General features: G+C 44.2%; 1 protein-coding gene across 2 annotated transcripts in view; it reads left to right on the top strand.

Annotated features, from left to right (window-relative positions):
• Positions 1-12,777, top strand: part of LOC121609858 (vacuolar protein sorting-associated protein 13B-like) — a 316,585-nt gene that overhangs the window by 263,689 nt on the left and 40,119 nt on the right. For both annotated transcript variants that reach the window (XM_041941573.1, XM_041941574.1), the window contains exons 43-46: positions 290-471; positions 1,053-1,273; positions 1,387-1,518; positions 6,769-6,930. In XM_041941573.1, coding sequence (XP_041797507.1) covers positions 290-471; positions 1,053-1,273; positions 1,387-1,518; positions 6,769-6,930 — 697 coding nt within the window. The remainder of the gene's footprint in view (positions 1-289; positions 472-1,052; positions 1,274-1,386; positions 1,519-6,768; positions 6,931-12,777) is intronic.

The raw sequence follows: 12,777 nt of genomic DNA, 5'->3' as shown, positions 1-12,777 counted from the left end.
CGCAGCTGTGCCTATGCTTTTGATATTACAAAACAAAGTCTGATTGAAAATCAATAACCGTTTGCTAGTTTTCCCTTAAAGCTGTCAGATGCTGAATCACGGTCGTATATTTTTCTCCATTATTATTTCCATATGAAATCATTTCATATTCACAGAGTGCCTTCAGTTAAGAACTTTTACTTTGTTTCTTTATTTGTTTGTGCTGCACTTTCGCTGTTTTTAGGGTTCAGTGTTTTGGGCCTTTTTTTCCACCATCACGTATTTGACCGTATCTCCTCTCCCCCTCCAGCTCGGACAGTGAGAGTGGGTCCCAACTGCCCTGCGATCAGCTGGTATCTCCAATGGCGTTGGCAGCCTGCACCCGTGTGGACTCCTGCTTTGCACCCTGGTTTGTCCCCTCCCTGGGAGTGTCCCTGCAACTAGCACAGCTGGATGTTCACCTCTGCCACCACCTAGAACAGCTGGGCACAGGTAGGGTACAGAATACACAGTCACAAAGTATTTGGTTTTAGTATTAGGTTCAAGTATTGAGGTTTATTAGGAGGGGATGTAATCTAGCTGTTCGACAAAGTGACTTTATATTGTCTTTTTGGTTTATTTTATTTTATTTTTTTGGTTGACGGTGGCAGCAAATACCAAACCAATGGTCATTCACCTTAATGAATTCATGATTCAGATGCAGCATCGTCAACCGCACTAAATGAATTAATTAATTCACTGAGTGGTTCACCTTGAAACTGTGGCAGTAATTTATAATGATCAATTATAGTCTTGTATTTGATTGTGCCAGTTCAGTGATGGCTTTAGGAAACAGCTCCAAACATTTTTATTCATCTGCATTGAACTGTGTCTGACCTCTTGTGGGACACCCGGCGATACACACATGCATTACTTTAGTTATGTGTGTTGTTTTTGTTTGCCTTGACCTGACTTATTCCTTCCTGTTTATTCTAAAAAAATCTAAACTCAATTTTGATACTTCTGGCATGTTTTGATTAAATATGTCTCGCTGTCCAGCCTCTAAAAACAGATGCTGTGTCTTTCTCCCCCAGTTCCATCTCGACAGCTTCGTCCCTTCCTGCCAGACAGGAAGTTACCTCAGGAGCAGGAGTTCATGGTGATTGGTGCTCGAGAGCCGCGGGTGTTCCTACGCCAGTGGAGCACAGGACCACGTCACTGTCAGGAGTTCAGCTTTTCTACCCAGTTAGACTGCAAGCTGCTGGAGTACCGAAACCTAACGCACCTTCAGCTCCTCCAGCCTTGTGTGCTGCAGGTAAAGCTCAGCCATTAATGTCGATTTCACGTCTGTCTAGATATTTGGATTCAAAGTGCTGATCAGAAAATGTGAAATCAGGTGAATTTCGAATTCAATCTTGTGTTTTTCAGGGCCAGGCTGCAGCCACCTGCTGCCCCGAGAGCACCACACTGGATGTGAATGTGTTTGTGGACCCGGTGTTCCTCAATATCAGCCAGTATGCCATCCACACTGTGGACACTGCCATGCACAGTTGGCACCAGGTAACAGAGGCTTTTCTGCTGTAGGGACTGCAACACATTGTATTTTTAACCACACCCCCAAAAATTCAATGAGGCATAAGCTCCATGAACTGACACATCACACAATTTTAATGATAGATTATTGATATTGCTTGCAGATTTTTGGAATAATGTAGCAGGACCTGAAGGTGAGATTTTTTTTTCAATTGCCCCACTTACAGCTAATGTCAGAAGCAAAATAGTTGACTTCATACATTAAACGGACAAAGGCAATCTCCAGCCAAATTTTCACTGATGCATGAGGAAGCACATTTGAAGTGACCAAAGTAATCAGAGATATGGTGAGTTAGCTTTGCAAAGTGTCGGAGGATGACTTGTTCACTTGCACATTTAAATAGTGGGATACATTCAGACATTTAAGGTATCAGGGGATTTGCCCTGCTGATTAATTGCTAGCACTTACGTATAGCTGCCACATATATTTGGAGCCAGAGGCCAGTAAATCCATAGAGGAAATCCTTAGAAAATGTGTGTATGTTTAGGGGATATGCTGAAAGACGGTCTTTTTGTCCCAGATGGAGTATCAGCTAAACAAACTCACAACAAAGTGGATTTCATGAGAATGGTTTGGGTTGTATGCCAGCGGTAATAAAATTTGCAGGATGGAACTGCCTTTCAGTTTGCTGTAAACTCTGACTAAGAGGCTACAGTGTGTCTGTTCCTGGGCTTGTAGTCCTATGGTCCTCGTCATCTCTCAGTTCTCAGCTCTCAGCACTGCCTCTGGTAGCCAGGATATTTGTGTGTGAAGTGATGCCCATGAAAACACGGTAAAACTTGAGTGGTGACACCTGCCAAGACTTCATCTGGCCCCAGTCCTCCACCCACTTGTCTAGTTCACACACACACACACACACACACACATACAGCCACACACGCTCACACACTCACCCTGGCTTCTCTGGCTTTGTATGCCCTATCATGGCTATGCTCGGCTCAGCTGTGGCTGTGCTGACTCATATACTGGCCTCTAGAGACTTGAAGTACTCTCATGGTTTTACATGCATACAGACTCTCGCTGCCAGGTGAGAGAAATAATAGCTTGTGTTTTTGTAGGAACAGCTGTGGTCTTTTACCTGTGGAAAATAAAATTAAGCAAGCTGTATAGAAAATCTACTATAAAATGATTGTTCTGGCTAGCGGTTTATTACCTTTGTTTTCACCCAGTGGCATCATTGACTCATCAAAAGCTCTAAACCGACCGTGTTGGATGATGGGTCATAATTGACCCTTGGCTTCATCATTGCATCATGTAGCGCATGCTTGTGAATGTTCCCTATTTCTGCTGGTTAATTTAGCCATAAATAAGACTTTAGAACATTGGTGGTGTTGTAATGAATGGCCATATTGCAGCTTTACTGGAGTGTTTTGGACATGTTGGTATCCATGGTGGGCTTTACTCAACATGCCAAGCATGATTACTTAGGTTATTTGTTGGCTGTATGCTTTCAGTCAAAGCTTTCTGATACTGATTGGGTGATATATTTGGCTTTTTTAATGGTACCTTTGCCCAATATCTTCAGGCCCAAAATAGAGGCCTACAATGCTCACCCACATGAACACACACAGAATGTCCTTCTTCACTTGTACACAACACAGTCTTGACTTTTATGACATACTCACGCTCAAGCACAAACCCTGAAGGCTGCATTTACATGTCCACTGGTATGGGATTGATTCATAAAACGATTAAGCCTGCTGTATTGATAGGTCTAAACAGCAGCAGCAGCAGCCTTGTAACTTGTACAGAACCTTTTAACTACCTCCAGCCTTCACCACTTTGCTGAACACAAGGGAAAAACACACCATAATTATAAGGCAAATGTGCTGCATGTGGGTATGGTAGTTCTGCAGTAAGGGGTAGACAGAGGTCAAGTACAAAAGGCTGTATTTTTGAGAAAATGCTCTTCTTAAATGTTGTTCACTTCAGAGAAAGTTGTGAAGACTTGGATCGTGGAATATCATTTCCCTTTTTGGGGTTTTCACTGAAACAAAATCTTGTACATGGTGAGAAAACTGAAGCCCAAGCTGCCTGGTGGTGTGGTGCACTATAGGGATCCATGTAAAGGACCGCCCAGTTAAACTGAAATGTGTCTTTGATCTGATCGAGGTTTACATTCCAGACAGGCTCGTGCACACAATGCGCATGCATCGGAAAGCTTGATTCTAATTGAAAACGTAATCGCAAGCAGTTGAAAATGCTAACAGGCTCTGTCCTTCCGCAACAGAAGGATGTATCCTAACGTGTGTAATTGTATCAGTGATTTTCATGTTTCCTGGTGTCAAGGCTGGCAGGCAGGCATGTTGTGATGTGGCCTATAGGGTCGACATTGAACTGCGGAGAAGATTCCTCAACTACCACACAATTGAAACCTCACAACCCAGGCATGGTCATACCAGACCACCACAACCAGAACAGCTGGAGCACTTCCAGATGCATAGCAATAAATAGAAATAAAAGACACTTCTTGGTGTATGGTTGTAATTTATTCTCATATAGTAGCCATAATTTGTTATGATATACATGGTAACATGCACTGCTCTTGTTTCCTTGATAACGTCATGGCCACAAGTCACATCGACATCAAGACCTTTCTGGCGGCCATCCGTGCACGTGTCTAATGACTTCTCATTAATATTGACATCAATGTATATGCCATATGTAGCTGGCCAGCACACTCCACTCCTCTTCCTCACCCTTTACTTCTGTCTTTGAGCTCTAACCTTGAACAGTCCTGACACCAGGCAGAAGAGTTCAAAATTAAGATCAAATTCATCTTCAATGATGCTGTTATATGTAAAACTGAAAAAAGTAAGGTGAAACTATACTGTTATCCATTTTTAGAAGGATTTTTTGCCACAAGATGAAGGGAAAATGAATATAGAATTAACAAAAAAAAAAAAGTCCTCTCATTTTGCCTTTACTCCTCACTTGATAGCCCCATATGGCCCCAACCTCAGCCCCCCTCCAGCCTAACCTCAGGCCCCATGCCTCAATTCTCAATCTCCAGTCCCCAGCCCCACTTTCAATCTTTGCTCCCCCCAGCCCCTAACCCCAGGGAAGTGGCTTTGGTGGAAAGCCACACGAAAGCCCAGTAGTATTTACACACTCTGCTTTCTCACAGAACGTTCACAGGCTGTTACATGTGCAATTGAGACAACAGGAATTTTCCTCCTGTTATTTTTTTCCCCCGTTTCCCCCATGTTTGAACGATTCTCTGCTTTCCTCTGCAACCGGAAAGAAAGTGATAGAGAGATCAGGTTCGTGTTAGGAGCAGATGTGTGGGTGAGGGTCATCTATAGAGGAATATATAGGTGATTTTAGAACTCATCACTGTTTCATTATGTCCCTTTTACAGGTTTCACTATCTCCTTCATGGTGTCACGTTTCATTAGTATTTCTCGTGAGTGGGTGTCATTATTTACAATCTGTTTTCCAGACATTTTACTGTACTTTGCCATTTATATATGTGCCACTCTGCCATGCAGATCTGGGTCAGACTCTGTGAAAACTAAAGTAATAGTATCTGGGTGGATTAGTGAAATGGATACTTTGATTCCTTGTAGGACTGCATCTGAAGAAGAAGCTGTCATCTTGTGCTCTTTAACAAGGAAGATGTGTTGACTGTTTAAATATCTTTGTCTTAATATTTGTCCACTTAAAGTCTCTGGATAGACAGAGTGATTATGATTACCGCAGGAAGCTTTTCTGATGTGTGTATCATGTTGCCTCATGAATCGGAGCGGATAGACGATACCATCAAAGAGCGGGTTTAGCAATGGCATCTTGAGATGGCAGCAGGAAGTTTGTAAATCGCAGTGTCACATTCGAAAGGGAGCGCAGATAGTGTTCCACTATAAAACTGGAATGGATTGAGCCCACCGTCGCAGCTGTCCCATCTAAATTTTGCTCTCTCTACCTCTCTCTCACACATCTATCATCAAGTGTTCTTTTTAATGGTGTAAACTTTCCCATCCGTTTTCAATAGCATCAACAACCCCAGGACCCTGAACGTGCTTGGCAGTCAAACTCAAGGCTTTTACTGCCAGCCTCTTTTTACCATCAACCATCAGCCCCCTGCCATTTAAAAGTACGCAGCAGGCTGGGGTCCCTCTCAGTAGGGATAGTTGAGTAGTTATTGAGAAGCTGTCTGAACCACAGTCATGTGCGTCAAGAGTCAGGGAGGGGTGTGCAGGAGAGATCCCATCAGGGCCTAAGAGCCTTTGGAAGGAGCTCAAGTAAAACTTACACATACACTTGCACCCACACACTCACTATCCGACTCACATGCACGCTGTGCGCTGTTTTGAAACTGTGTGTTTGAATTCCTGTATGCAGAAGACTGACACACTCCCCTCTCCCTGTTAAACCAGTGTTTTCAATAGCAGGCCAGTGAGCTCTTCGCTCTTGCATGCAAAGTGACGTAAGAGTGGACAGCATCCCTGTACAGCTCGCATGACTGGAGTTTTCTGTGAGGCTTTCTCATTGACCCGTTGCTGTAGGTGGGCCTTACTCCACCATATTGTTTTCTCCCAACAAACCACAATATATTGATGACTCTTACTGACAGGAATGCCTACTTAAAGGCCCACTTTGTTCCAAGCACTGAGGAAATATTTGGAAAAACTGTGCATACTCACACAAAGTTGCCATTTGAAATGAGTTGACATCTCCAAGCCTGTTTGTCTTTTTGTTACCAATGACCAACAGCATTCAGCTGCTCAAAGAAGGATGTGAAAAAGTTGGGATTTTGGTAATAAGAGATGCCTGCTGGAGGTTTTATGTGGGACCACAGGGTAGATTTGGCCCCGAAGCCCAATCTAGCATGCTGCGGCGGCGGCTGGGTGACACTCAGACTGTGATATAATTCACTCCCCTGTTGAGGTTGTGTTGAGGTTGTGTTGTTCCTACAAATAATATCACTCATGTCTGTCTCCTACTGGCTGACAGCTGCACCACCAATATCTGCATTTTTAATACTGAGAATACATATATTATTGATACCTGTGCTTATACACACTACACACGCACACATACACAAACTGTGTACATTATATATCCACCATAAACATACACACCTGGAAGTATTTGTTTATTATATTATATCTTTTATCCACAAATGCTCTTTCTCATGTCACCCCTCTTCTTTCTTCCTCTCTTCATCCATCCGCCTATACCTGCTTCCTGAACCCCTCACCCCCTGTTTTTCTCAGAATGGGAACCCGGAGGCTGAGGAGCTGGTCTTCAGCCACTACGTGATCTGCAACGACACACACGAGACGCTGCGCTTTGGCCAGGTGGACACAGACGAGAACGTGCTGCTGGCCAGCCTCCACAGCCACCAGTACAGCTGGAGGTCCCACAAATCCCCTCAGGTAGCACACACACACACACACAACACATACACTCACACATATGCAAGTACTTCTGATGGCCCGCCATCTGTGAGTTTGGTTGGAGTTTAGGGTAGATACACTCACATATGCATGCTTATACACATACATGCAACTTTAGCACATCAGTGGTCAGTATATCCAGAAATACATCAATGCATCCTCAATATATGTATGTGGAACATATACACGGATAGGCACACACATCTACATACAGAACACACACACACACACACACACACACACACACACATTCTGAACCAAACAAGTGAGTGCACATGTGCTACATGTGTGCACACACAAATACCAATGTATAAAGAATGGCTTATACCTACAAATTCATATTCACTGACTTGAGCATGCAAATTCTGTCCTCGGGCTCACAGAAGTATACACACTGACACACTGGACACACCATCGCCAGTGTGTCTGTCAGAGCTCTCAGACAGTACCCTGACAGCATTGTTAAAGAAGATTGATTATATTTAACCCTTTGTGGTTTTGAGGTTGAGTGGAGGGTGGGCTGGCGATATGTGGCACATGTGTGTGTGTTTGGGCGCACATGTTTCAGGACCCCCATGTGTTCCACAGCGAGTGTGAGAAAGTCAAGCTTGAGAAAAGACATGGTCATAATTGCTCACAGTAAGTCAGTAAGTCAAGTTGTATTAATCATGGACCATGGTTAATCTGTGCTCTTACCTCACTCTCGCTCACACACACACACACACACACACACACACACTTGGAGAGTGGCAATCTGGCATATCAGCACAGCGAATACCACATCTCATTTTAGCAGTGAGTCAAAATGACCTCTGTATTTTCAGGGATGTTTTGGAAGAAAGATTGTCCGAGTGGGCCAAATGTCATCACAGATGAAGAATGTGATTCCACGATGGTTCTGTCATGTGTTATTCCATCATGTGTTTGTGGTATATGAAATATGTGTTCTCAAGATGAACATGATTTGTGAAACTAGATAAATAAGAAGTAGTGCAACTTTGCCAAAAACACTCAGCTAACTTATTGAGCTTGATGATAAAATGCCTGCCAATGTGTCCGCCTCAGCAAATTGTAGCACACACTCCTAATTACATTTTGAGGTTATAAAAATAGTGACACTGATAAGAGAAAGGCTTGTATTTCTTTACTGGTTACTTGGTCCTGCAAGTGTGTTTTTTTAGCTCTTACAAATCAGTTTCCAGACTGAGTATAAGTGGTTGTGCTGTTTTGCTTCAGTCCCATGATGCTTTGGAGTGTCTAAAACAACTCTGATCACCACGAGCCATCATTCCCCAGACCTCCTCACTCTCCATAGCAACCTTTCCTTTTTCTATCTGTGAGCCTGCTCTCCACTTCAACCCCGGGACCTTCCCCTTAACCCCTGACCTCTAGACTGTTCGTTATAATACCAGTTCTGTCCTGCGTTAAACATTTGACTATTTCAGGCTGCTCATTTGTGCTCTTATTGTCCTTTTATACTCATTTTATAGCAACACCAGAACTTTAAAATTATAATCTCCTACCACTTAATTCTGTCCTCACCTCCCTCATCTCTAATCCCCTAAACCTCTCCCAGTATCTCTGTCTTCTTCCTTCGTAATGGTCCATTTTGTCTTTGATTTTCCTTGGAATAACCATGATAAACAACAGCTTGCAGTGCCTGCAAACACTGCTGCCACAGTGCGGGTTGTTTGAATGATGGACCTCAACTCTGTGATGACATTTGTGTCTAGTCATCTGCCTGCTCTGTCCTCGCATTGGTCCAGCCAGCTGACTGAGCTTTCAACTCTCTTAATGTTGTCTGAGCTCCATTCATAATGATATTCAAATCTTGGTCCCATTGCACTTTTTTTTTTTTGGCAACCCCTCATTCCCTCCCCATTCCCCAATCCTGTCACCTCTCCAAGTACATCAGTAAACACTTTTCAGCTTGGGACCCACAGTGCAATTAACTCACTAATACCTGGATATGCTAATGCTCTCTGTCTGTTTTTGGTTTTTTTTTTTTGCCATGCACTGTAGAGACCCAGCGGACGCAGGCCAAAACCAATTTCAGGCCACACACCCTTAGCCATACTTTAGAAAACATAGCTGCACAATATTCCCTTAATGTTGGCTCAGTCCAATGCTCTCTTTATTCCCGATGCCTCACCTCCATCAGCTCGATGAGATCAGTAGACCTGGACAGTCTCTGGCCTCCATGCCGTTTTGGGGCCTCACTTGGACATTTGCGCCTTTCTCTCAACACTCTCCAACAACAGCACACAGCTTCCCAGCACTGTCCCTGTCCCGTTCTCACACCCCCTAGCATATCCCTGTGTTCTGGTGTTTACGACCATGCTGGCTGAGCTCTTCAGCCCTGTCTGGCTTGTCCTGCCGCTGGCCTCCGCCTGGCTATCCGGTTCTGTCTTGGACTCTGGCTAGGAGGCGACTCTGTCCTTTATATCTCTGTCACACCCCAGTAAGTGCTGTCCTCTCGTTTGGGATCATGGCCTTGGATTACCCCTGAAGCCTTGCTCCACATCTGGCCGGGTCCAGTCTGTTCTTTGGTCAGCCCAGTCCCTTTACTTTTGGATAAATACAGTTCTCTTCATGTACCTTTTATCTTTCATACATCATCCATTGTCACATTGCTCTGTCAGTAGCCCTGGTTTAACTGCCCTCTCTTGACATGAGGTCATGGCTCCTCCTCCCTTAATTTTATCTTCCTAGCACTCTTAACCACCAAACTACCATTAGTCTCATCACTCTTTCCGGGGCTCATCTATCTCTACCTCCCAACTGTGCCCCTTTCCCCCCATACACACACACACACACACACACACACACACACACACACACACACATACTGAAGTACACATTCCCCACCCCTGTTGTTCATGGCCAATCTTGTCTTGTCTGGGAGGCCTGGGACCTATCCAGAAGGCAGGCCATCAGCTTGTCCTCATGGCTCTGGTATGATGTGTGTGTCCCAGCTGACCTGTCCCCAGGCATACACACTCACACACATACACACGAGCCAGAGCTACTAATTTGCTGTTGTAAAGTAATCTGTCCCCCTTTTGCTCTCCAGCTCCCCTGAGAACTTACTGGACATGAGATCATCATGAACAGAGGGAGATGGTGGGAGTGAAGAAGAAGGGATGAAGGCAGATTGGACTGGGAAATATGAGAAAGTCAAAGTGAGGGTAGCAAGGAGTTGTCAAGGGGGATACTGTACAGGCCTACTTGAGAATACACTGAAGGACATGGAAAAATGGAAGCAAGGGGCAAAGGATGAGCCATGCTCTTAACACTCACAGACTGGCTCAGAGAACTCTACAGTGGCAGCACAGCCAAAAATGTGTCTACTCACTATCTTGCTGTCTCTCCCACCTTCCCCTTTTCTCTCTGTTCATGATGCACAAGCATCACATTAAGCAAGCATAGACAAGTAGATTTGCCAACTATATTTCATTATCGTGCATTGAATCATTTAATCCTATCTTAATCTGCTATTGCAGGTCCATAGACATCAGTCAGAAAGAGTCAGGAGAGAGGGGACAGAACTTCCTAGATGAACAGGCCTGCTGTTGTTTCAACTTGAACCAAAACAGGGAGGCATATTTAAAATCCTGCAATCTCCTGTGTGTGCCTTTGTGTATCCATTTGTGAAAGAGTGCTTAATGTGTGTGATCCTGAGTGGTCTAACCAGTGTACACTTCCCACAGTGTTGACATACCTCAGAATATCTGTCACTTCTTTCAGAAGAACTCTCAAGCAGAGTATTTTCGCAGTGAAATGTGAACCTCAGCTCAGGTCACACTCCCTCTCACTGCACCTCTGTTTCTCTCCATCTCCCTTCCTCTCTTTCAACCCCCCTGTTTCTGCTGTCAGTCAAAACCATAAGATGCATTAAAAGGGTCGATTGAGGCAGTCACGTCCTCAGAGCCCACTGTGGTCAAGCACTTGATCAACTTATGCCCACAAATTAACGCACACAGACACACACACACACACACGCACACAGACACACACGCACACACACACACACAGATAAAATGTTTCCGAAGGCCTGGAGTCTGTCAGGCCTCTCAGTCTAGTTTCTCTCTCTCAGGCTCAGCATGCCTTCACACCCCAGCATTTACCAGCCAAGGTAAAGAATTTATAAACACACACACAATTTTCCCCATTTATACGTTTTGATGTCTTTTTTCATATATATTGTATAAGAGAGAGCAATACACAGATCCAAATAGATTGATACATTGATCAAAAAAAACTCCATGCTGGTCATATGTACGTCACACTCTCTGCGTTATTAAGTATAGTTTATATCTCTCTCTCACACACACAAACACACTCACTGTCCCCGCCCTGCTGTTTTTCAGGGCTATGGCGTGTGGTGGGGTGTGGATGGTTGAAATATCTGGCTGCTTGGTACAGGATGCAGCCTAGCTGATGGAAATCCCTGTGGTTAGTGTGGTTAGCAGGGAGAGGGGCGTAAAAAGCCCCCTGGATTTGGGAAGGACTTTTTAAGTGCCTACAAGGAATATTCACAATTTGAATAAATTGTAATTTACTCCAGGAGCAGGCTTCTCTCTTACTAGACGTGTGTCTTTGCGTGTTGGTGTTGTGTGTGTGTGGTATTGGGCCGTGTGCATTTGTCTGTCAGTGTTGTGTTGGTGTGCATGTGTGTGGCTCCCAGGGGTAATGTGCTGGAGATAGCAGCCCAGGACTATTAGTGTGTGGTTAGATTGGCCGTGTTGTTGGAAGCAGGCATGACAGGGAGGTATTTGGTATGAGTGCGTGCGTGCATGCATGTGTGCATGCGTGTTCGTGCTCGTACTTGCTACATAGCGAGGAAACAAGTTTTTAAGAGTGAGGACAGTTTTGGAAAGTGAGGACATTTCGGCTGATCCTCACAAATTCAAAGGGCTGTTTGAAGGTTGAGACTTGGTTTTAAGGTTAGGCTAGAAGTAGGGTTTGGTTAGGGTTAGAGTTGGAGTTAGGCATTTATTTGTGATGGTTAAAGTTAGGGTAAGGGGCTAGGGAAAGCATTATGTCAACGAGGGTCCTCATAAGTGGTGAAGTACAAGTATGCATGTGCGTGTGCACATTTGTGTGTGTGTGAGCGTGTGCCTGCGTACATGTGTGTTTCTGTGTGTGAGGAAAGTGTAACATTTTTACATCAGTGTGTTTTCTCATGTGTGTATTATTACGCGTGTCTCCTGTTGCTTACTTGCCATGGGCACTTCACTATGTCAGTCTGATGCGGGTTAGTGTTTTCAGACTACAGCCGTGTTCAGCTTTTACAGCTCATTATTCAAAAGAAGTATATTTATTTCCTAAAATATGTGTTCTTTTGTCAAGTAGGATTTCATATTTCATCGCCCTGACCCATTGTTTAAGAAACACTGCCCTCCAGTGAAGTGGTTTAGTTGTGCTGTTCATCCAAGATTGTGGCTTGAACTGCAGTAGATTAAGGGCCCTTTGGGAGATATTAGCTCCAGTCAGGTTAACCCACGCATTGACTTGTCAGTGGGGTGAGAGAGAGAAACCGATGAAAGGGACTGCTGTCCATTTTGATCCCTGGAGAAAACCTACACTTTCCTGTTGTTTATCCTCAGAGCTGGGTCAGGCCCAGAAGGAGGGCAGATTTTTTTATTAAACTGGCATGTACTTGAAGGTGAACACTGGATCATCAGACAGAGGTTAAACATTGGCCACTCGCTGAGTTACACTTTGATGATAGTTTGTGTCTAAGCTGACATTCGTGTGTAGTAACATGAACGACTGATGCATGAAACATTCGCTTCCACTGAGTCATTATTTATAGTTCATCAG

This window comes from Chelmon rostratus, chromosome 8 (assembly GCF_017976325.1).
Source record: "Chelmon rostratus isolate fCheRos1 chromosome 8, fCheRos1.pri, whole genome shotgun sequence".
Taxonomy (NCBI): Eukaryota; Metazoa; Chordata; class Actinopteri; order Chaetodontiformes; family Chaetodontidae; genus Chelmon; species Chelmon rostratus.
The sequence above is the reverse complement of the archived record's forward strand: the minus strand, read 5'-3'. Positions and strand labels throughout refer to the sequence as shown.